Source organism: Podarcis muralis, chromosome 9, assembly GCF_964188315.1.
Source record: "Podarcis muralis chromosome 9, rPodMur119.hap1.1, whole genome shotgun sequence".
NCBI classification, from domain to species: domain Eukaryota; kingdom Metazoa; phylum Chordata; class Lepidosauria; order Squamata; family Lacertidae; genus Podarcis; species Podarcis muralis.
In genome coordinates, this window is record NC_135663.1 from 7,676,831 (window position 1) to 7,701,801 (window position 24,971).

The 24,971-nt window shown below is 44.1% G+C and overlaps 1 protein-coding gene across 4 annotated transcripts in view; it reads left to right on the forward strand.

The window, feature by feature from the left end:
* CTNNA2 (catenin alpha 2) overlaps window positions 1–24,971 on the forward strand; it is a 547,409-nt gene that overhangs the window by 396,224 nt on the left and 126,214 nt on the right. For all 4 annotated transcript variants that reach the window (XM_028744068.2, XM_028744067.2, XM_028744069.2 and 1 more), the window contains one exon: window positions 14,570–14,722. In XM_028744068.2, the coding sequence (XP_028599901.1) occupies window positions 14,570–14,722 (153 nt within the window). The remainder of the gene's footprint in view (window positions 1–14,569; window positions 14,723–24,971) is intronic.

Here is a 24,971-nt window from a genome sequence, read left to right on the forward strand (position 1 = left end):
GTTCTTTCAGGTACTAACTGAAAGACTGCTACTCAGGCTATTTCCTGCACCAGTACTGGAGCCGTTACAATGCTAGAAGGGTAGGAAGGACCTGCTACCTTCTTTCTCTCGGTTGCTGCATTCATGAAGGATCTGTGTGGTGATGGAGAAGGAGCAGCAGTGTAGAGAGAGGCTCTCCAGCTGACTTTGGTTCCTGCCAGATTCAACAATACTTCCATTCGGAGACACTTGTAGGACACCTATGCAATCTGGGCCCTTTGACGTACATTAATGCAAAACCTGATATAAAAGTATCTAGTGCAAAGTTGGGCTGTCTATTTAATTTCCCCTATGCCCACCTAAAAAATAATTTGAAATCATAGAGTTGGAAGGGACCCCAAGGGTCATCAAGTCCAACCCCTTGCTCTGCAGGTGGTTTTCACCTGGGATATGCACTGTTCTTCAGATAATGATACAGCTTAAAAAGAGAACATTCCACTGGCAGAAACTGCTCTTTGCCATTGCAGAATGTTAAGAACTTAAGAGAACACACTTAAGAGAATTAAGAGAACTTAATAGAATACACCTTCCATGGAAAAAGGCAGTAGGGTGACTCTTTCCACATTCTGTGTACAATATGTCTGGCACTGGCGAGACAATGTTGTTATTTTCTCCCCCTTCCCACTGTGCTGGCATCCTGGTTGAGTTCATTATTCAGTCTATTTCATTTCCTCGGTGTGTTTTTGTTAAGACCCTGACCCAATTTCAGCCTCATTAGAAGCATGCTTTGGGGGTTGTGTACACATACACACACACTAAAAAAATATACAAAACTGAATTTTAAATTTAGATTGGGCTGAGCTTATTCCTAGGGATGATTTGTTTTGTGGATGAGGATGTTGAGTTATTGCAATATTGAGCTGCACTCATCTTGCACATGAACACATTAGCCATTGTGGCCATCTCTTCCTAAGGCTGCATGGCGTGCCAAGAGATGAGAGTTCTGTTGCCCTCCAAGAAAATATGCTGTGTATGATTGGTCATGTAGCTTCATCTCAGTGTTCTGGCACTTTTGAGAGTGAAGCTGCATGGAATCAATATCCAGCACAGCTTTGAGCCCCAAAGCATGGATGGAAATTGCACCAGTCTTTGCTCATCTCTGAAATCCCTCCATGTCCAAGAGGTAGGACTTGGTGAACATTTTCATGACTGCAGGAAGGGGCCCCTTTTAACATACTTTCCCACAGTGTCCTGGAAATGATATTACAATGTTCATGTGAGGCAGAGAATGCACAGCAAAATATGGAATTAATTTAAAATATTCTAAAAACAAACACATACCCTCTCAGTTAATAGTTTCAAGGTTGCCAGGAGCAGCACCTTCCAGCCATCAAATGTCTGGGAAAGTTTCAAAGCCCTCCTGAATATTTATAATGAGGGAGATTGATGAAATTCACCAGGAAAAGATTTCCACACATGAGGAGCTGCCACTAAGAAGGCCCTGTTGCAGGTCTGTGATCTGGGCAGGGGCAGTTGTTGTTTCAAACATGCCTCTTCCTTCTTTATTGAAGCAGCAGCAATGGCACAAGCAGATTCCACAAATCATTGCATCATAGATGTGTAAGTTAGCAGAGTCCCAATGTCTTCCCCTGAGTTTGTGGAAGTCCCACAGTTTTCCAGCACTGGTTGTGTTATATTTTGTAGTTGGGGAAATGTGACTACCCCTTCTTCTTCCGTTAGCTTATTCCCTTGTTGATTTTAATGGACAAGTGGAATATATTTTTTCAGTTGACATTACTGCTATTTATTGAACATTATCTGTGACATGATGTAATGAGTGGTGATGAATTCATACAATGCTAAGTTTTGGGGCTGTCTATATTTAAGGTTTAAACTTTACCTGGTCATTGCAGGAACTTTGATTTGTATATGTTGCTTTGGGGTTGTTGTTGTTGTTGTTGTTGTTTAATTGTTGTTGCCACTGTGCTCCCCTCCTGTGCAAAGCCAGCACTAGAGTGGGTGTTCAGCCCCCATTATTTTAAAATTAATATTGCAAACAACCATTTGGTTATTGCTGCACAACAAGTATGCCTACATAGATTACATTGGGGGGTAGGGGGTAGGGAGTTGGATATTTCACTACCAGATCCAGATGGAGCTTGAGACCATTATGCACATAAAACAAACTATAAAACATGGCTGATTCTCGCTGTGTGGAGGGGCTCCAGATTTCAGCACCATGGAGAATGGTGCTTTGGTTGGTTCCTTGCTTTCCCTTCAAATTACTCATTCTGCTACCCCCCTCGCCCAACCGAATGTCTTTCCTGAGATGTTTATCACTGTGACATGGTGTGTGTGTGTTTTATGGCACTCTAAATCACTTCAGAGCAAATGGAGAGTGTGTTAATGTTGCTGATTTATTTTGCCAGGTCTGCCGTAATTTCCTTGCTACCTAATTATAGGGTTCAGATTCATTTACTCTACACATAATGTTTACTGAAGCCATATGTTCCCATGTTATGGAAGACTATATGCCACTTCCTTGAGCATTAACCATGGATGGCTTTCACGAAGGGTTATTAGTTAGTTTGTTTGTCCACCACAGGCCATGTCTCTTGTTCCTATACACACCTTGAGACAGCACTCTGGGTCTCCCCATCAAAACAAGCTCGCAAATGCCTCTGCTCACAAGTTCTGCTCATGAGCTCCCAGAAGCTGGAATCAGCTGAATAGAACTGCTGCTGGCTGCTAGCTCCTCCTGCAACCCACTTCTTTACTCAGCCATATATTTGTATGGAAGTAGTGCTGCTGTTGTGGCCCACCTTACATCAGGCCATGGCCCAGAAGCAAGTACCAACACACCTGTTGAAGATCATTGGCTTAGACCACTCAGAGCACTGTAGGATCCATTGCTAGAAGCAGCCAGAATCACTTTTGTGGAGGATGAGCTTGGCCAAGATGGAATCAGTGGGGGACCCTTGTCTGAGATGTTCTACCTCCTTGCTACTGCTAATCCTGCCCAGTCACTAACCCTCCTCCTCTGGGATTATTCTGCCAGGAGGAGAAAGCAAGGCAAACAGAAGCCCCTGCTCCCTCTTCTTACCCTCTGCCGTCAGCAGCAACAGGGAGGAGGAGGAGCAAGGCCATGGGTCTCTAGGAGTCAGCAGTTTATCCTGACTAGGAAGCAGGCGTGCCACATGCCCGACAATGCCATGCTGATGGCAGCAGGATGAAAGATCCATTGTTTGAAGTGAAAACTGATCCCCCACAATAAAATAAATGGGTAAATTTAGCGCTCCCTGAAACTGACACTTTCCCCTTCAAAAGCTGAAATTTCAGTTTAGCAAAGCCCAAGTCATTTGTTTGGAGATCCCAAGGGCCTCTTGCATGTGTGCCAATGTACTGCATGATCTTAGATTCAGGTAGGTAGCCGTGTTGGTCTGACACAGTCGAAATAAATAAATAAATTTTAAAAATTGTCCAGTAGCACCTTAGAGACCAACTAAGTTTGGCCTGGGTATAAGCTTCCGTGTGCATGCACACTTCTTCAGATACTACATGGGCATTCCACAGTACAGTGGTGCCTCGCAAGACGAAATTAATTCGTTCCGCAAGTTTTTTCTTCCTGCAAGTTTTTCATCTTGCAAAGCACGGTTTCCCATAGGAATGCATTGAAAATCAATCAATGCGTTCCTATGGAAACCGCCTTCAGACCAGGTCCGGGGACAGTCTGTCCCCCGACCTCTTCTGAAGGCTGGGGGGGGGACCAAGGGCTTTTCTTCCTACCCCCAGCATTTTAAAAAACCCCGGGACAGCGGAGGACTTCTCCGCTGTCCGGGGCGATCTTAAAATGCTGGCGGGTGGCAGTGAAGCCTCCGCTGCCGCCCGCCAGCATTTTAAAAAACCCCCGGACAGCGGAGGACTTCTTTGCGAAAGTCTTTGCTCCCCCCCCCCGCCTGCCTTCAAAAGCCGTCCGGGATAGCGGGAAGTGCTTCCCTGCTATCCCGGACTGCTTTTAAAATGCTGGCGGTGGGGAGCAAAGCCTTTCGGCCCCCGCTGGCCTTCCTGGACCTCTTCTGAAGGCCGGAGGGGGGGAAAGGCTTTGCTCCCCACCGCCAGCATTTAAAAGAGGTCCCCAGAGATTTCCCTATGGGCTTTCTTCTTGCGAAGCAAGCCCATAGGGAAATTCGTCTTGCGAAGCAACTCGCAAACGGAAAACCCTTTTGTCTTGTGGGTTTTCCGTCTTGCGAGGCATTCGTCTTGCGGGGCACCACTGTAAATGAGTAGTGTCCACATGGGGATCTGGGGCCAAAATCATGCCTGCTAGTGCTGTCCATTCCTAAGGTCCATCCATACAGGAGCCTTTGTGAGTATCCCTAGCATGCGAGCTATAGCCATGGACATCCACAGAAAAGTTTGGTAAAGGTTCACCACTCCCACCAGATGATTATTTTTTTCTTCTGGTTCTCAGAATTTTGTTTCCTTTTAATGAAACTTCCTGACATTGATAAAATGTACAAACACTATTTTTTTCTCAATTTTGGGGCAGTGGGTGTGCAGAAATTAATTTGCCCCCTCTTTCAGTGTTTTCTCCCCCCACCAGAAAAATTCCAGTGGGTGTATCTCCTTGCCATTGTCACCCCCACTCATTCTTCTGGGTCTAGTCTGCCTACAAGGGGAAAAGTGAAATGAGAAGGTTCTGTGGCTCCCTCATCTTTAGAACATTTGTTGTGGCTGCCAGTGTCTGTGTCCTGCAAAAACTGAGGACACCAAGCCCATGCCTGTTGGGCTGCACATCCATAGGCAGGGATTTAGAATGTGTCCATAGGCAGGGATTTAGAATATGGGTGGTGTCAGGGAGTAGGGCCAACAAATATGATGAAGATGATTCATTATTTATATGCCACCCATCTGACTTGGTTGCCCTAGCCACCCAACAAAATATTTTAAACACAGTAGAACATCAGCCATTCAAAACTTCCTTGAACAGGGCTGCCTTGAGATGTCTTCTAAAAGTCAGAAAGTTGTTTATTTCCTTGACATCTGATGGGAGGGCATGCCACATGGGGGGCACCACTGTTGAGAAGGCCCTCTGCCTGGTTCCCTGTAACTTCACATCTCGCAGGGAGTGAACCACCAGAAGACCCTTGGAGGAAGACCTCAGTCCACCTCAACACACACAATTGTCCATTCTATCAGTATAGGGAAGGTTCAAGTGCTCTGCCACTGAAGCTATTTCCTCTCCCCAAATACATCAGTCAGTTCTCATAATGAGAAACGTTCATTCCCATGGAATAAAAAAGTGAGACTGTGAAAGTGGAAATTTCCCGCTTGTCTCCTAGGGGCTGGCAAGTGTTTTTTTTGGAACCTTTTGATGTACGGTGCTCCCTTAACCTTCCCAGCGCTTACCACAGTCAATACCTTGATTAACGCTAATGCTTAGCTTGGCTAACTGCAGGCGCCGGCCGCCATTTGGAGCAATTAGTAAATATTTAATAAATTCCCTTAGTTTCAATATCTTTTTATGGGGCTGCAGCAGCCATAAAGCACACCCAGAGCTGTTTGGTGCTGGATCCCTGGCCACGTTGCATCATTTTGTGGTGACAGTTATAGCAGTATTCAGCTTGTGGACTCTGCTGAACAGTGGTGGCCGGGGCAGGGGGTGGTTTCAAGAATGAAATCTGTGTGTGCCACTTAAACATGGAAAGTTCTGTAACCCCAGTTCTTTGTGCCAATATGCCCAGCTACTCTCCTTAAAATAATTTGTTATAGATTAGTCATTTTTGAAGAAGCGTACATGTTTGGAAACCAGCTGCCTGTGTAGCAAGAGGAACAAGCACAAAAATGAAGTTCCAACCAAGAAGCCCTGCTTGTGTAGAAACCCTAAATCATTTCAGGTAGGATTCAGGCAGCTAGATTATCTCCCCACCCCTCCATTGTGAGTTAATTTGTCGGTCACAAAACCACGAAGTTCCAAATTCCGAAACAATTGGAATTAGGTTATCTGAAGGAGTCTATCAGTAATGGACATTGCAACCAATGCTCCTGGCATTTAACCAGTGCTGGATTTACGTATAAGCTAAACAAGCTATAGCTTAGGGTCCCAAGTGGGGCCTGCCAAAAAATGTAAAGGGGGGAAATATGGGATGTACATTTCCAAAATATAATATAAAAAACAAATAAAATAAAACCTACATACAGCAACAGTGTTTTGTTTTGTTTTGTTTTGTGTTGTGTAGGCTCCTATGATGTAAGTAATGGGCCCCACCTGCTAGCCTGCTCTCTAAAATATCACTGGTTTGCTCATTTCTATATCAATTACTTTGATAAAATACATATTTTGTTGTGCAAATGGCTTTAGATACCTATTAGGTCCCTAAATTACCATATAGCATATATTCAACACAAGAAAAAACAGTGTCAATTTGTTGTTGACAAAGGACAGCTGGACATATAAAGGGTCCCATTACCTTCAGTAGCTTAGGGCGTCATCAAACCTAAATCCGGCCCTGCATTTAACCTTAAAGGTAAAGGTAAAGAGACCCCTGACTGTTAAGTCCAGTCACGAACAACTCTGGGGTTGCGGCGCACATCTGGCTTTACTGGCCAAGGGAGCTGGCGTTTGCCCGCAGAGAGCTTCCAGGTCATGTGGACAGCATGACTAAGCCGCTTCTGGCGAAACTAGAGCAGTGCACGGAAACGCTGTTTGCCGTTTACCTTCCCGCTGGAGCAGTACCTATTTATCTACTTGCACTTTGACGTGCTTTCAAACTCCTAGGTTGGCAGGAGCGAGGGACCGAGCAACGGGAACTCACCCCATCACAGGGATTCGAACCACCTACCTTCTGATCAGCAAGCCCTAGGCTCAGTGGTTTAGACCACCGCGCCACCTGCGTCCCTTGCATTTAATCTTAGGAACATAGAAAGCCGCCCTGACACTGACTCAGACTATTGGTCCATGTGGCTTGGTATTGCCTACGCTGACTGGCAGTGACTCTCCAGGGTGTCAGGCAGGAGACTTCACCAGCCCTAGCTGGAGATGCTAGGGATTGAAACTGGGACCTTCTGCATGCAAAGAGGCTGCCCTACCACTGAGCCTTAGGCATACCCGATGGATAATTGTGGGAGCCCACCATTTCCTTGATGGTTAACTTCTAGCAGCCCAATATGTGCTTTGGCTCAAAGTCCCACTTCTTGCATACCCTCCAACATTTCTCCGATAAAAATAGGGACATCCCATTGCATCATGATAGTTTTACTATTTATACCTATTCAAGTCCTGGCATCTCCAGGTAGGGCTAGGAATGCCCTCCCCGCAGTCACAACCAGTCAGTGAAAACATTATTGAGCTAGATTGTGTATGCTGGCATAGTATATGATTGCTGGAAAATGCAGGAGGGGAAAGAGCTATTGTGCCTGGGTCCTGCTGGTGGGTTTCCCACAGATATCTAGTTGGCCACTTTGGGAACAGTATATTCAATGTGATGAGTCAGTGGCATCTTGGACTGATTATAAGACAATGTATAAATCTATAAAATAAGATTTTACTGAAAGTCAAGAGGAAATTATTCCTATTAATCAAATTTCTTTAGCTATCCTTGAAATGCTTGCAAATGTCCCACTGAATCTGGGATCTTCCAAATTTGCCTATCAGTATTACCCACCTCATTCTGTCAGTAAGGAGTGGACCTGATGTACGGCATGTTTGTTTTGTGCCTCTTCATGATCCACAGCTTTCTTTTTTAGTTCCTCTGCAAAAAAAAATTAAATAAATATTTGTGTTATTTTATGAGCACAATTCCCAGATCTCCCCCGCACCTTCCAGCAATACAGCCTTTGACTTGAAGGTACGGTTTCTGTCTCCAGATGTGATTAAGTTGCAGTGGAAAGGCTTGCTTCTGTTTGTGCCAATCAATATTTGATTGCGCCCACACAATAGCCAACACAAGTCATAGGGTTGTCAGTGGGTTCTCGAGACACCGCACACTAAACGGGAAAACATTGAAAGCAAAGCTGTTTGCAGCAGTTTGAAAGAAAGGTTTGGCAGACTTTTGTTAGTGGTGATCTCTGAAGCTCCGGGCACTTGATGGAAATAGGCAATCAGTGAGAGCCATAAGTCTTCTATTATGTTATTAACTTGCCATAACAGAAACTGACAATTTAATTCCCTTCATGACAGTAAGCAGCAAACAGGTAATCTGCATGTAATAACAATAACAATAACAATAACAATAATTTATTTATACATACATACATAACCCACTCATCTGGCTGCATTTCCCCAGCCACTCTGGGTGGCTCCCAACAAAATTTAAAAAATAGAATCAAACATTAAAAACTTCCCTAAACAGGGCTGCCTTCAGATGTCTTCTAAAAGTCAGATAGTTGTTTATTTCCTTGACATCTGGTGGGAGGGAGTTCCATAGGGCGGGTGCCACCATGGAGAAGGCCCTCTGCCTGGTTCCCTGTAACCTCACTTCTCACAGAGTGGGAACAACCAGAAGGCCCTCAGAGGAGGACCTCAGTTTCCGGGCTGAACGATGGGGGTGGAGACGATCCTTCAGATATGCTGGACCGAGGCCGTTTTTAAGGCTTTCAAGGTCAGCACCAACACTTTGAATTGTGCTTAGAAACATACTGTTTGTGTGCATCTGTGCAGGGTAAGATCATTATAGAACAATAAAAAGTGGCATTCTAAAGGTCAGTTTAACTTCTGAATGCAGTTGGAAGTGGGGCTGGTAAGAACTGCTGCTCAGTGATGGAGCACCTGATTTTCATGACCTCAGGATCAGTCTCTGGCATCTTCAGGTAGAGATGAATCATAGAATCATAGAATCATAGAGTTGGAATAGACCACAAGGGCCATCGAGTCCAACCCCCTGCCAAGCAGGAAACACCATCAGAGCACTCCTGACATGTGGTTGTCAAGCCTCTGCTCAAGATGAGAGTTACCACATGAGCAGCTGTCTACGTTCTTGCAACTGGAAAGCCTACTATATAAAATTCCCAGTGCACTTCATCTTGTGTATTGTGGCCAGTGTGCAAAATCACTTTATAACAGGTTCGGTTGCACTGGGTGCAGAGCCTTAGGGGTGCTGCAGAGGGTGCCACAGCTATGATTTAGAATGGAACGCGAGAGGCAGTGGGTGCCACATTTTGTTGTCACACAGGGCTTAGCTGAAATTTGAGGTCCTTAGGTCCACCATGGAGCGGGCTAGATGGACCAATGGTCTGATTCAGTATAAGGCAGCTTCCTATGTTTCTGATGACAAAGTAGCCCAGAATGGGGCAGAGGGAGAAAGAGAAGCTTTCCCTTGCCAGCTCCCCACTGCCTAAACAGGACACAGAAACCTGCCCTTGTGATATGCCATTAATTGCTTTAGGTTAAAAAAAATACTAAAGTTGGTTGCTCAAGTTTATGCGATGCAGAGTGTTTCTGCCCATCCGCCACCACGACTAATGCAGGCAAACTCCAGCAAATGTTTTCCGCAGGGGAAGCTGCATAATGAATTGGAGTACACCTGACTTGAATCAGTATTGCATGTCATTTGTACTTAATAGTAGACGTGGTAATAATATTTAGCATTTATATAAGGGATTTCAAGGGTTTTCTGTCATACATCAGCTGAGTAATCCTTTCAAAGCTCTTGCAAGGCAGGTCAATATTGATTATCCTCATATTACAAATGGGGGGAGGAGAGAGGTGGGGCTCAGGCTGTGCAAATAGCTGCTTCCTTACACCCCCTTCAAGAGTCAGCGGCTGCCGCACAATTTGATTACCGGTATGTATTTTTCTGTGAGATTTCTTGCCTACACTGTGAGGTCCCAGGGCAGGTTACAACAATGCCATCAGGTACTGATAGAATCAAGGGAAGGGGTTTGTAAAATTATTAAAACAAGTAAGGACTTCCCAGGCCATACTCTTAGCCACTACAAACACAACATGGTGTTTTGTATACTGCCCACTTCTTTATGGAGCTGGTGATAGCATCTGCTGGTCATGGTTCCAGCAGGGGATATGAGTGTGAGTGGACCATTACCACCAGATAGATGCCTTTGTGCTTCGTGGCAGATGACACTGGGGACACAATAGCAGAGGTGGTAAGGAGAGCTAGTGGTCTAGAGATGGGCATTGTTTCTGTGTGGAGTTCTCTGTGGAACTCTGTGTTTCCCCTCAAAACAACTGTGCTCCTCCAAACACATGCCCCATGCTCACTTGTTGGAGTGGACCTGTGGATGCTGATGCCAAAATGAATTAGTAAGCCTCCAAGGTGTCACAAGTCTGTTTGGCTCTTTCTTTCTTTCTTTCTTTCTTTCTTTCTTTCTTTCTTTCTTTCTTTCTTTCTTTCTTCCTTCCTTCCTTCCTTCCTTCCTTCCTTCCTTCCTTCCTTCCTTCCTTCCTTCCTTCCTTCTTTCTTTCTTTCTTTCTTTCTTTCTTTCTTTCTTTCTCTGCCAGTGACTAGCTTTGCTGGCCTTAAGGAAGAATTGCAAGAGGAACCTGGTCTTTGTTGCAATGCATGGGTGGGTAGGTGAATAAGATTAGCTTTCGAACAGTTATTTACATTGATGAATGGCCCTAATTGGATAGAATAGACTGGTTCTGCTGAGCTAATACCTTTGAATATCTTGTCTGGGGCAATTAATATTCCCTTGTCACGCATCCGTTCAAGCTATTAGAAGAACGCCTTATGTTCACACTCCTGTCACATTTAACAAATGATTTTGTCAAGACATTCCTTATAGGCTATTGTTGATAGATTGCTAAATTTTTGGTATCCCATTACATATGTAAAAGCTGTTAACTGTACCTTTCAACATGCATACAAGGGCACTTCAAAAGCTCAATTCACAAAGACATGACACTTGTTTGCATGAGAGTGCAAATCAAATTTTCTTCTGATAGAGATTGGGTTAATCTAGTGTAGAGAAGTGAAAAGAAGATGTGCTGATATATATTTTTTGGTAAAGAAATTATACAAAGTAGCCTCTCTCTCTCTCTCTCTCTCTCTCTCTCTCTCTCTCGAACAAAACCTATGGGTGATATGCAACTATGTTTTACTTAGAGTAGACCCATTAAAATTAATGGATTTCATTTAGTCATGTTCCAGAATTCCCATGGGTCTACTGTAAGTAGACAAAGGTCAAGGACCCCTGGACAGTTAAGTCCACTCAAAGGTGACTATGGGGTTGCAGTACTCATCTCACTTTCAGGCTGAGGAAGCCAGTGTTTGCCCACAGACAGCTTTCCAGGTCATGTGGCCAGCATGACTAAACCATTACTGGTGCAACGGGACACTGTGATGAGTGCCAGAGCACATGGAAACACGGTTTACCTTCCCGCCACAGTGGTACCTATTTATCTACTCATGCTGGTATGCTTTTGAATTGCTAGGTTGGCAGGAGCTGGACAGAACAACAGGAGCTCATCCCATCACGCAGATTTCAACTTCCGACCTTCTGATCAGCAAGCCCAAGAGGCTCAGTGGTTTAGACCACAGCATCACCTGCTCACTTACTCTAAGTAAAACATAGTAGACTGAAGTTGAGTGATTCCAATTGCATGTTGGAAATGTGACCCAATGGTCATCCTAACTTTCATATTATAGTGTCACCCGCATAATGAGCCACAGTTTATTTTTTGCTGCTGTGTCACACTGCTGACTCACATCAAGCTTGGGGTCTAGTAAGACCCCTAGATTCTTTTCACATGGCAATTCAGGTGTCCCTTGTTCATGCCTAAGTGCAAAACCTTTCATTTGTCCCTATTGAAAATCATTTTGCTAGTTTTGACCCAGTTCTTCAATCTACTTAGGTCATCACGAATCCTGATTCTATCTTCTGCGGCATTGGCTACTCCTCCCAGTTTGGTGTCATCTGAAAATCTGATGAACATCCCCTCAATATCTTCATCCAAATCATGTATAAAAATGTTGAACAACAATGGGCCCAGCTAAAATTGTTGACATCAAACTTCTTATCCAGCAAATTATCACTATCTGCCAAATGCCTGAGAATATAAGTGTTTTCTTGGTGTAGAAAATATGTTAATGATGGTGCCAGGTGGACCTCACTGAGGAGAGTATTCCACAAATGGGGAGCCACAAATGAAAATGTTCCCCCCTTTGTTTCCATCCTCTAAACCTGCCTCAGAGAAGACAACCAGACAATTGCCTGAGATGAAGAACTAAGGGTCCAGCTAGGTTCATACCAAAAGAGGTGGTGTTTTATTCTGCTTTTGTCTTTTAATAAAAACTTTTTATCACTTTGGTGTGATAATGGTCCTTGATAGAGGATCAGATTAGTAAGTGTAGACTAGCATGTTGATTTCATTTGAAATCAAATTATTTTAAAAAAAGAAACGATTAGCATTGAATTTAACAGGTTGGGTTTTTTTAATCATCTGGTTTTATTGATGGAACCTCTGTAGAAGGGGAAGGAAGTACTGTATATGTAGCAAAAAAAACACCCCTACATGTCTTTGAAAGCAAACTAAGAGGTTAAATGTGTGCGCATACACACACACACACACACACACACACACAAACAGCAGCCAAAATATCACTTAAAAATAACAGCACCATTTTCTCTTGTGTCACTCTAGAAACTACACATTAGTCATACTTTGTCCCATTTTTTGTAAGGTAAGGAAAGATGATTGAATCCCTGGGACTGCTATAGTTCGGTGATCATGTAACACTCATTGCTTAGTGCATTTCCTTAAGGTTTGGGGGTATAATTCTTATTAAACATGAAAAGCTGTGCACTCAAAGCCAAGAGGCTTGGAGCCATGTAGCCTGAGGGTCTAACAAGAAATTAGTCTCATTTAATCATATATCTCTTGGGTGGACTGGAGGTCAATTAAGGCAATTGCTCTGGTTTGTAATCCACCACAGAATGTTTTAGCTAGGCAAGGTACACAGATTGCATTGGTGATTTCTATGGGGTTAACCACAATATATACCTAGTGAGATTCAGCTAGGTAGAAATCTGGCTGATGTTGTTCTCATTTAAACCTTCTAGTCCTCAACATAGAAAGCCTCTCTGCCATTGACTGATCCCCGCTCCCTTATTCCTCTTCTCATGCTTTCCACTTTGTGCAACCTAATCTGCTTCCTCCCAGTTTTTTCTTCTATTCTGACTCACACAGAATAGTTGAAGTAGAAGGTAACTCGATGGATCATCTACCTCCATTAGCTGACCTCCATCCCCTGTTATCCTTTCCTCTCCTATTTTTCGGTGTCTCACTGTGGTTCTTAGGACAGAGAAACACATGCTTTCTACTAATTTTGTCTTGCTGCAAAGCAGAGCCTACACTTTCTGTAAAACAAACACCCCCACAATCATTTAGTTCAATGGCTTCCAAACTTACTTTCTTCTTGAGAGTTTTGGTGGACCACTTAAACATTCCCCCCCCGCCGCCCGTTGTAGCTATTGTAATGTTCTGTGCTAGATGCTTTGTGGTTTTTAATTTTACTTTTATTGTTTCTTCTATTTCTTATACACTGTGTGTTATTGCACTGGAATTCAAATTGCAATGCAACAAAATGCAATGTAAGAAATAAAAGAAGCAATAAAATACAATTAAAAATCGATATAGATGTTTCATGCAATGGGTGTTCCATCACCCATCTTCAACTACCAATCCACAGACATGTTGTGCATCACCTGAGCAAACCTCAGACCACTGGTGGCACACAGACTATGGATGGGGAACCCCTAATTTATTCAACTCACCTGTACATATCCTGGGTCTCCTTATACAGTCGTACTTTGCATCATGAATGCCCTGGAACTCGGACGTTTTGGCTCCTGAATGCCGCAAACCCAGAAGTGATTGTTCCAGTTTTTAAATGTTCTTTTGGAACGTGATCATCCAATGGGGCTTCCGTGGCTTCTGATTGGGTACAGGAGCTTCCTGCAGCCAATCAGGAGCCGCAATTTGGTTTTCAAATGTTTTGGAAGTCAAACCAACTTCTGGAACAAATTCCATTTGACTTCCAAGATACGACTGTACATGTCAAATAGGGTCTCTAAGGGGATTCCAGCCCCCTTTCTACAGGCTGTGTGTGAGAGCTTGTGTTACATTATACCACCATAAGATTTCGTTTCTCAGACACCAAAATGTCTTGGGTTGTATTAAGGTCTGTAGCAGTGAGGATCAACCTTCCCTACAGGTTCCATGTTAAGAATTTCCTTTATTTTATCTTGACATCTTATACATTACACTCTCTTGATAACTACCCTGAACATTTTGGGACTGAGTGCCCAAAACGGAATGAATTTAATGAATAAGGCTTCAAAGGGATTTTTTTTTTTTTTAGTTGAAAGAAATCTGTGACCTGTCCCTGCCCTGGTCAGCGCTATCTACTTAATCAGCAACTTGGATTTTTTATTTTGTTTTTTACATTCAAGTTGGTTCCATTTGTTCTTAATGCAAAAAATGAAGGGAAAGGCTAAAAACTTATTCTTACAACACCTTGGTAAGGGACGGCGAATGTATTTATAATGGCAAATGGCAGATCGATGTCGTCGGCACCATGTACAGATAAATGTTCAGCCGCTTACTGCTCTCTGCTTTCTTTTATCACAGCTCCGGAAAGCAGTGATGGATCATATATCTGATTCTTTCCTCGAGACCAACGTTCCATTACTGGTTCTCATCGAAGCAGCCAAGAGTGGTAATGAGAAAGAAGTGAAGGAATATGCTCAAGTGTTCCGTGAACATGCCAACAAGTTAGTGGAGGTAAGATGACAGTGCTCTAGCACCTTGCCTTGGCAGGAATGTGGCAAAACAGCAAAATGGTGTGTAAAAAAAGTAACTTGTGCAGCAAACATATATATAATACACTTACCCTGGAGCAATGCACTCAGTGGGACTTGCATCAAAATAGTTGCATACGCATTGCAGCTGCAAACTTTTAGGGTTTATCCTGAGCCACTATGTACTGTGAAGATTGTCATCAATAGTGGCAATGTTTGCACTTAACAGTTAGGTTGTGATTTGTTTTAGTCATGGTTTGTTCAACAAATCACGTGGATCCCATAGATGAGCAAACAAGCCACAATTCTTGCTTCATTTCCCTGTAAACAGCAAGACTGCTCTGACTGGACATAATGCCAAAACAGAGTTTTAAAAGCTATGGTTTGTAAGGCAACCACAAACCACAGCTTCACATCATGATTTGTTGCTAGAAAACAAGCCATATTTAGTCTACTGGATGTTCCAACAAGCCACACTTTGCCGAAACAAAACATGATTTAGCATTATATAGAAACCAGGACACAGTGTGTGTGTTTGATATATTTTTTTTACTTCAGGAGAGGAGATGTCTTAGGTTTCGCTTAGTTGAAATCTATTTACTTCCTCAGCTTAGTCCTATGGGGCCTTATATTTCACCACAAGCTTAAACTACACCCAGTCGATTGAGGGCTAGCTCATATTTCCTGTGTCTTGTCAATAAATGCCTCCAATATCCACTAGTAGATTTCACTTAAATCTTTGCCAGCCAAGCAGTACAGCAGGGAGGCTGTCTGTACCAGGCACAGGGCCAAATAGATGTTCCAGTGCACTGTAGCTGACACAAATGGATTAGAAAGCACATTGGGTAATTATTAGATTGTCTCTCCAAAATAGTTAATGCAGCATTAAAAATATGCAGGGTGGCTTTCTAGTGAACGGTCCTTATATGCCTAAACTCAACATAAGATAACCAGAAACGCAGTTGTGTTTCTTTTAGACTAAGGTTTACATCGTTGGAGAGTGAAGTGGTTTCAGGATCTCCACCTAAAGATTTGTGCATGCATTGTGTTTCCTATAACACACCTGCATAAAACTCATTGTTTGGCATATTCTCACTGGAGCTGGAACTGCACAAACCTCCAGTATCCTGCATAGGAGTTCACTGCCCTTTTGCTCCACCTAGTTAGCTAGGAGAGAGCTTAACCACAAGCCCATGTTCAGGTGTCATGCTGAGGCAAATCTTGGAATAGCTCAGGGCTTCTTCACACTTCCGCTGCTTCCTCCCCCAGGGAAAACTGTTCTTCAGTGCTCAGTTGGAGTAAACAGCAGTTGAGGGTTTGCCTGGATTGCCATTTGTTCCGATCCATCACTAAAGAGTGGGGTTTCCTATGGAAAGGAGCAGGGCGAGGGGGAAAGTGCTGTGAGTTGGACCCATCCTTTCTAGGCATGGCCAGTGTAGCATGCTTTTCTTTCCAGGGAGTACTCAAGGGTACGCAGTCCTGGCACTGCTTTTGTTGTTGTTAAAAAGTCTGGCACTTACTATAACAGCTTCATGGTGAATACTGGCACCTTTTTTTCTAGGAAAAAGGCACTGGACACAACACAAGTGGAAGTGTGGACAAACCCTCAGTCAAAAAAGACTTGGGAGGAGCAAAAAGGCTGCCAGCTCCTTTCCAGGAGTCCCCATCTTTGCATGGTCCCAGTAAGCCGTAATGTGGCTTGCCATGATTTGTCAATGAGGCTGCTGTGGCATGGGAAACCCTCTCACTGATATCTTCTCTGGGGTTTTGTGGCCACTGCAGATAGCACCAATCTCGCTGTCATATTTTCTGCCATGTTGGAGGACCACTATAAACTTCAAGGCCTTGGGGGTGGGGGTGGGCTAGGGTTGACTACAAACCAACAGAGGGGAATGAACAGGTCCAGCTCCCACTCCCAAGGCTCTGGGTGGGTACTTTATGACTATGGAAACTATCCATGGCTCTCAGTCATGTAGGCTTTTCTCTCCTGCTTTCTGAAAGTGGTAGCCAAGTGCTCCAAATGGTCATTCACAAGAATGAGAAGGCTGATAGAACCTGAGCCTATAGAGGAAACAAGTAATCAAACATATTGAGCCTTTTTCCTATGAATGATCTTCACATAGCAGGGTGGTTTCCCCCCCCCCTTTCCTTTTTGCTTTCAAGCATCTAGCAAGCCTCAAAAAAGAAAAGAAAAGAAAAGAAAAGCTCTCCAGGATTATATGGTTGCTGGGCTACCGAATGGGTTGCTAGTTCCATGGGGAGTTCAGGACTGAGATGACTGGTTTGTGGCAGGAGAGACTTGCTCACTCTCTTCGATTAACAGCAATTGAAAATATATTTGTTTCTCAAGAGAGCACAACTATAGTTCCGTTTTTGTTTTTATGTTTGCTATTGTTGCATGAGTTACTGACCATTTGTTATTGACCTCCTTTCTCGGTTGAGTTGGCAGATCCTCAGTTGTATTGCATTGCTTCTCATGCTACATTTATTTCAACTGAAATTAAAACATAAATGGGATCTCCCCAAAAATGCAGTTAAGGCCCACCCTTTCTGCAGTCTCTATACTTTCTGATGCTATTAAGAGAATGGAGGCCTGTGGTCTGTCTTGACCGGAACTCCCTCAGGTAGAACTGTTGCTTCAGCAGCCTGTGGAAGCTTTATGAAGGGTGCCCAGCCAGAACCTTCATATATTCCTCACCCCCCTCAAAGAAGTGTCTGTTATTTTAAAGGGCAATTGCCCCACTTTGTAACCACAGTCTCCTAAGATGTGGAGGCATGGAGGGCTCTTGCAGTTGGCAGCTTTTAAACTGATTGTTTTCCCCCAAAGGCAGGGAGGGGAAATAAAATGGCAGCCCCCGCGGTCAGTGTCCTCCTCCCCTGAAAGCAGCAGCCACTGTTTGCCACCTGCAAATGGGGGGGGGTGTGTGTCTGTGAACTGGGACAGTTGCTTTGGTTTGGCCCTAAAAGGTTCTCACTTACAAACCTGTATAGGAGGAAGCAATTCCTAAGTGCTGCTATTACTCTTAAAATAATTACTTTGCCCTCCCCCCACTGCAAATTTGCCAGTCTCAGCAGAGCAGGAAAGTTCTTGCCTCCTTTTGGTCCCCGCCTGTTTGGGCTTGCTCTCCTTCAGAGCCTTGTTCCCAAAGACAGTCACTTTGCATTAATAAACTGTAAAGGAGGATGTTGTGAAGCCGAACTCTGTACCAATCACTTTTCCCTCTTACAGGTTTCTAGGGATGTCCAAAATAATCAGCTGTCTGCAAAGAGCACTTGTTGGTGGCAAAGCTGTATAAGCCTATATTTTATGGTGATTAAAATTTGATATAGTGCAGGCAAATCAATAGACTCGCAGGGCAGGATAGTCATTTGCAACAGATGGAACTAAAGAACAGCGCTTCTATTTCTGCTTTATAGTCTCTTTGTCTATTAGGCTCACAGGAGCTGTTCATTAATATCCCCTTGACCATACGGATGTCATTTGGGAAAAGATTTCTTTTGGTTTTGCAAAGTCAGGAAACGGTGTCTTCCTTTCGCTCTCTCCCTTGTGGAATTGTGGCACCTTGTTCTAGATGAGACTTTGTTCTCTTTTCCCTGCTATGCCCTCACTGGATTCCCCAGCTTGCATTGAACCCCTTTCTCTGCATGTACTTACTGTAAGGTCCAGCTATGTCACCCATTTTGCTGGGTGTGTTGTACTTCCCTTTTCTTTTTGATTGCACTCCATAAACCAGGGGTGGGGAACCTCAAGCCCAGGGCCCAAATGTGCCCATCCAAGACTCTTTCTCTGGCCCTTGGGACTCTCTCCCCTGGCCTCACTCCTCACTGCTCCATGCTCTCCTAAACTGATTTTGTCCAGCCGAAATGTGTCTTTGAGCTTATATACTTTATCTTGTTTGCTTGAACGCCTGTGGGTGTGTAGAAACCTCAGATTTTGTGGACAAAATGTAAAGAGACACATCCACTGCTTCCCTGCCCACCACTGCCATATGGCCCCCTGAAGGCTGCACATAGGGGAATGCTGCCCTTGGGCTGAAAATTTTTCTCCACCCTTGCTGTTGCGTGAGAAGAGAGGGAATGAACAGGACTTGAGTGTCTCCTGTGGTATGAAAGAGAGTGAACCTCCTTTTGCAAACTGAGTGTCTGAGCAGGGCATCCAGGCAGCCATTAGTAGCATGTGTGTTGGGCTGGAACCTCCTTCCCAACACTGCTGCTCACCTGGAGTGCACAGGGCAGTGGTGAGGTCAGGCAAGGGTGCTGAGATGAGTGCCAGGTTGGGCGTGTCGCTCCCCCTGGTGATACTGCATATCACAGACCTCATAGCACCAGCCAAGTGTGTGGAGGACACTCTCCACTACTGGAAGGGGCCAGACTCTAAAACTTACATGTCACATAAAATCAGGTTGTGAATAGTGTCCTAGTGTTAGGCTTTTCAAAGCATTCTACATTGTTTTGTCATGATCCTTACAGCTGGTAGAATTATACTTTTGAGTGGGGATTGCAGAGACTAAGTGATGGCTTGCGTATGGCCACCTAGAAGGTGCATGGCAAAGGTAGGATTCAGGTAGGTGATTCCTGGCTCAATGGTTATGCCACTGTGCCACATGCTACAGGCGGCACTAGGCTCCTTATGAGCATGAAAAGCACCCCAGCACACCAAACCAGCAAAACCAAACAGCTTTTTATTGTGCATCTGCTTCAAGAAGTAGTACAATTCACCCACATTTTAGTGGAACTTTATTTCTGAACTGGCATCATTGTGAGAATGGAATGCATCCATGGAATTTGTCTCCAAGTGTGGCAGGAGGTGCTTGATATGTCGGCTGCTTATCTATTTAAGCCTTTCTTATTCCCACCTCTCAATAAACACACACTGACTGCCAGACAGGTGGAATGACAGGAATGGGCACATATTTTGATCCTCCCATTCCCTCACCCCCCCCCAAATGAGCAAGGTAATAGTTTGATGTTCTTCTAAAATGGTTTGTGCTGTTTAGCCCCCACGTGTCTGAGGAGCAAACATGGCTTGTGCCAGCCTTAGGTCTTGGCGTAAGACCCCAGGAGCTGGGGATTCTGGCAAGGAGACGATGCAATTGCAGATCCTGGCTGCAAAGCTCTCCCTGTGGCAAGCTGGCTCTGCAGAAATGGGTCGAACGGGTTGCAGATGGAACGAGGGGACAGCCCAGACAGCTGGTGTTTTGCCGGTTTCAATGCATCCCTTAACAACCTTTACTGGCAGAGTTTGTATTCAGCAAGGGGAGTCCAGGGAGGTGACATGATCAGGACTAATTTGGGTGATAATAGCCCTATGAATTTTTTAAGCGGTGCCTTGGAAGCCATAGATTACCCACTGCCATTGTAACATCTCCCCGGGGGTTGGAGGAGGGTGTGTGTGGCTTGAGCAGGTGTAGTTATGGGCTCCAAAACTTGAATTCCACCTGCATGAAGCTGCTTTTTAGTAGCTGTCTAGGAAGTTTATACCAGTGGAGGCTGCAATAGATAACAAAAGCCGGCCTTATTAAGAGGATGCATATCTGAAACCCCATTCAGAAGGAGGGACTGTATGTAAAGGAGGGCAGGCCTATGAGGGTGTTTCGGGAGGTGTGACCGTTCTCTCTCTCCTATGATGAGCAATGTCTGCCAAAATACCCCTCCCCCAATGCACCCATTGTGCCCAAGATCAGTTGCTTAATATTTGTTCAGTACTCTGCACACCTAGTGGTACCACGTGATTTATTCCTTGAAAGCATTTTCACCCCACTTTTCAGCTTACAAAAAACCAGTAGTAAAACAATCCCTGTCCTCAAGCTTACAGTCTAAAAGACTTGTGCAGCAAGGGAAAGAGATGGGTTTGTAGGAGAGGGAGAAGCAAGCACAAAAACCAGATCTCAAAATTAAAGGTTTTAGGCTCATGCAGGAGGGAGGTTCTGTATAAATGTTTCACTGTGAGACAACCCCCTGCACATATAGAAAACTAGCACTTCAGATAATGGTACCTCATAGAGGGGGCTGTGGTTGTGGTATGCAAATAGCTGAAATAAATAAAACAAGCAGAATCTGAGTGCAACATTTGTGCTCCTCAGCAACTGGGATTCAGAGATATATCGCCTCCTATTGTGGAAGTAGAACAAAGACATTGTGGCTCATAGCCAATGATAACCTTATTCTCCATAAATCTGCAAAGTCTTTCCAAGTGATCTGGATTGGTGGCCATCACTGCATCCTGTGGCAGTGAATTATAGTAGTAGTAGTAGTAGTAATAGTAGTTATTGTTGTTATTTGTTGAAGTACAACTGTGCTTTCAAAAAAAATCATAGCTTGTTTCCTGTAGCAAAACCAAACAAGAGCCCTGTGGCACTTGATGTTAAGCATGTACTAGGCCTCCTTTGGATCAGGTGTGAGCTCCCTTTTGCACCAGAGATGCAGGTCAGTCATAAAAGAAACCATTACCTTTCTGGCCTAGGAAGTCAGGTGGCACCAGAGGGCCAGCATGGTGCCAGCAACTGCTATAATGCTCTTTGTGATACTGCCTCCTCTCAGCCTGGTAATATATTTCAGAGAAAGTCCTCAACCTGAGCACTTGATAGCCATAAGAATTTTGTTAACCATGAAGCAACACAAGACTCTTGGTTGTTCGTGTGTGTGGTTTTTTTTTTTTTTTGTGTGTGTGTGTGTGTGTGTGTGTGTGTGTAAGTGTAAGTGTAAGCAAGAGAGAAAAAGAGAGAGAGAGAGGGAGAGAGAATCTAATTGTGGTAGTTTGGTTTCTGTTCCTGGAACAGGTACCATTATCTGAAATTTGCTATGAGTGCTTAATTAGACATAACATGGACACATTTGAAACACTGATTCACAAAGCATTTTTGCTCATTTTTGTTGGAGGGAGGGTTTTTTTCTTTTTAAGCTCTATCTGTCTATTTACAGATCTCAGTGTTCTGTTTGTCTACCTCTGAATGACCAAGGTTGCAACCATGTGCTCATTTGCTTGGGAATAAGCTCCGTAAAACACAATAGGGCTTCCATCTGAATCAACATGCATAGGTTTGGGCTAGAAGAAATGGAAATCCAGCTATTGCCTTCCTGCCATTTTCAGCAAATAGTTATTTGTTTCTTAATAAAACTGCTTGCCTCTTGATTTGGAACATCCACTGCTTCTGATACTGTGTTCTGTGATCTTCTCTCAGTAAACTCACTTACTAATACCTGCCTAGGATTATCTCTAGCCTTCTTTCTAAATGGCTAATCCCTTTTCGTACCAAAGTTTGGAATGGAGAAAAGAGGAACAAACATATTCCATTGGATTGAACAAATGGAGAGGGCTGGATTAAAGACTCCTGCCAGTGGAGACTTGGGGCTCTTTCACTTTCAGGTACAATTAGCTTTGCAAACGGATGCACAGGCTTCCGTGCTGTCCAAGCTCATTTTGCTGTCTGTCCCTCTCCCCCCTCGTTTTGCAGGACATTAACATGGTGTCGCTGCACTGTATTTTCATGCTGGAAGTTGGAAATGTGGGGCTATTCCTTCCATCAGTCCCAGTTCTAAATAGTCTGTGTTGGATTGGACACCCTGCAGAAATGCACGTGTCATAAAAATAACACACACAACCCCATATCCCACTGTGCAGTGGGCAGTCCTCTGGCTGCAGGGCTGTCTGGTCCAAGCCCAATGGAAAGATGGGAAGGGGGAACCAAGGGACTAAAATCTCCTCTCCTTCCTCTTGCAGTCTGTTGGACTTCAGATGTGAGGTGCAAGCACAAACTTACTTGCTTTTACTTTTTACTTGCTATAATGTTGTGGCTTTGTGATTTAAAGAGGCTCGTGAGAACAAGTTTTGAGCCTCCACACTTCAGAATGAAGGATGATCCATGTTTTATTAGACTTTTCCAAATACACAATTAGTGCTCCTCCGATAGCTACATTGTATCCTGTCCAGGATACACTTAAATGTCTTGCTTGGTCATTTTTAAAGTTATCAATGGCAGCAGCAGCTGACATGTGGGGAAAGTTAAGGTTCCTATTGCTGCAAAAGACTGAGAAATGTGCTCTTGGGTTTATGCAGGGAGGCGGCAAAGACCTCTTGTCTTGAAAGATTGCCTTTTTCCAATCCACCTGGCTGCTCTCATCCATTATAGTGGTGCAAAATATATTTGCCTAGACTTTCTGATGGACAATTAAGTTAGTAAAAAGCAAAAAGGGAAAGTTAGCAAGAAACTCAGTGGTGCTGAAACTTGCAATGTGAAGACCAACTGGAATGCGATGTTCAGTGAATATTGGGGTTATTGGAGAATCCAGAGCATAGGGAGAAACAAACAGAAGTCAACATAGCATGAAATGTCTGCTCAGGAGGTGGCTTCTACAGGTTCATTAAGGGTAGTAGAGCAGATGCCAGATAAAGCCATCCTACTGGGAATATCTTTTTTAGTTCTTGTGGAGGAGCCCATGGAGCAAAGCAGAGTGGTTTTCATAGGACCATGGACAGCTCATAGTGAACAACCTGCTCTGAAAATGATGGAAGTAAATGAGGCCTTTGGAGCAGCTGCCTCCCGTCCCTCTCCTATGTTGCATCCTTCTTTGGCAAAGTAGAGTCTCATAGAAAGTCCAACCATCTAGCTTGAATATGAGAATATCTCCTGCACTATGATCCTCTTTGCACTGGCGAGGTAGTGTAGGAGGCACTTTGTGGCTCAGGAAAGGATATCCATGAAGGTCCTGGTCCTGGTGGCCCAGGTCATAAGAGCTGGTTCAGTGGGCATCTGCCTTGCCAGCCTTAAGTTCAATGTGCCACCAGCATCAGGCTCAGAGCCAGGAATTCAGCTGGCTTTTCAGCCAGTGTTGCTATAGTCTGTGGCTTGATCACTGCTGGAGCCTGGAGTCAGGACAGGAAAGCTCTCCTGCCGAAGCCCAAATAAAATGGAATGGAGTTGTGCAACTGTTCATTTCAACCAGGCTTGAGTGGGAGAACTGCCTGATGTTTTTTACAGCCCTGTAATTATATTGTGTGTGTTTGGAGGGTCCCCATTTTGATTTCCAATTAGGCTTGGTCCACCTTTGGAAACCCTGGAGAATAGACAGATGACAAGCGTCCCATTTCTTGGTACTGTAATGTACACGTCAAGTCCTGGATCTCAGAAAGCTCCTTTGTGACCATATCAGGCATTGTAGTATGGAGGAGGAGGAGAAGGAAGTCTCAGTTTCTCTGTGTGAATAATTACTATTTTCTCATGCTCAAACACCTTAAAGAAATGGTTGAATGGATTTTCTTCAAAGCCCCAGCAAGATTTCACCCACGGGCTCAGAAGCAAGCATGAGAAATTTTCAGCCTCGGGGCAACGGCTCGAGAAAGTTTATACGAGATGGAGAATAAGGGCTTAAGTATGAGTGTGCCATTTCAACCTTAAGAGCCGTGTCATGGTGGATGGGCTGCAGCGTGCTTAAGAAAAAATATGTGTTTTTCTGATCCAGTGTTGACTTTAAAGACTTCTGAAGTTCAGAGGACTGCAGTGGTAGAAGAAATCCTGAAAGCAAGTGTGCCTTCACAGTAGTTTATTGTAGAATTATTATTATTATTAAAAAAGAAAATACAAGGAGAGATCATAGGAATCAAGTGATGCTTATCAAAAGAAGCAAGCACTCTGCATCTCTGGTAAATTGTGTAGACTTAGAAACAGAGGGGTGCTGCCTCATTCTGAATCGGACCATTCTTCCATTTAGCTCAGTATTAGCTACTCTGACTGGCAGGGACTCTCCAGGGCTTGTGGAGATGTTGGGAACTGAACTCTGATGCTCTACTGCTGAGTGTAACATATCAGCCCTCAGTGTAACATATCAGCCCTCCCCCTTTATATATGCACCTGGTAGTGCAGAGCCCAAATGCTCTCCAATGTCATTTTTGTCTCGAAATTGTTGTGGTGGAGGGAGGTATCCCCTGGAAAACCTTTCCAGTGACTAGTTTCCCCCTCTCTCTGTTTCAGAGAATGTGTGTGTGTGTTTCCCTGCTCTGTGGGGTTTTGTGCTACTAACCTATCAGGCTTACCTATTTGATGATGTCACAAAGAACAAGTGAAAGCCCATTAGAGTATCAACAGTGCTGCCTGTGCTGGTCACATGGATGATCTCAGAGAAGACTGCGAGGTTATATGATAGCAATCTTCAAATATCTATAAAGGGCTATCACAAAAGACGGTGCAAGCTTGTTTTCTCCTATTCCAGAGGGTAGGGCCAAATCAATGAATTCA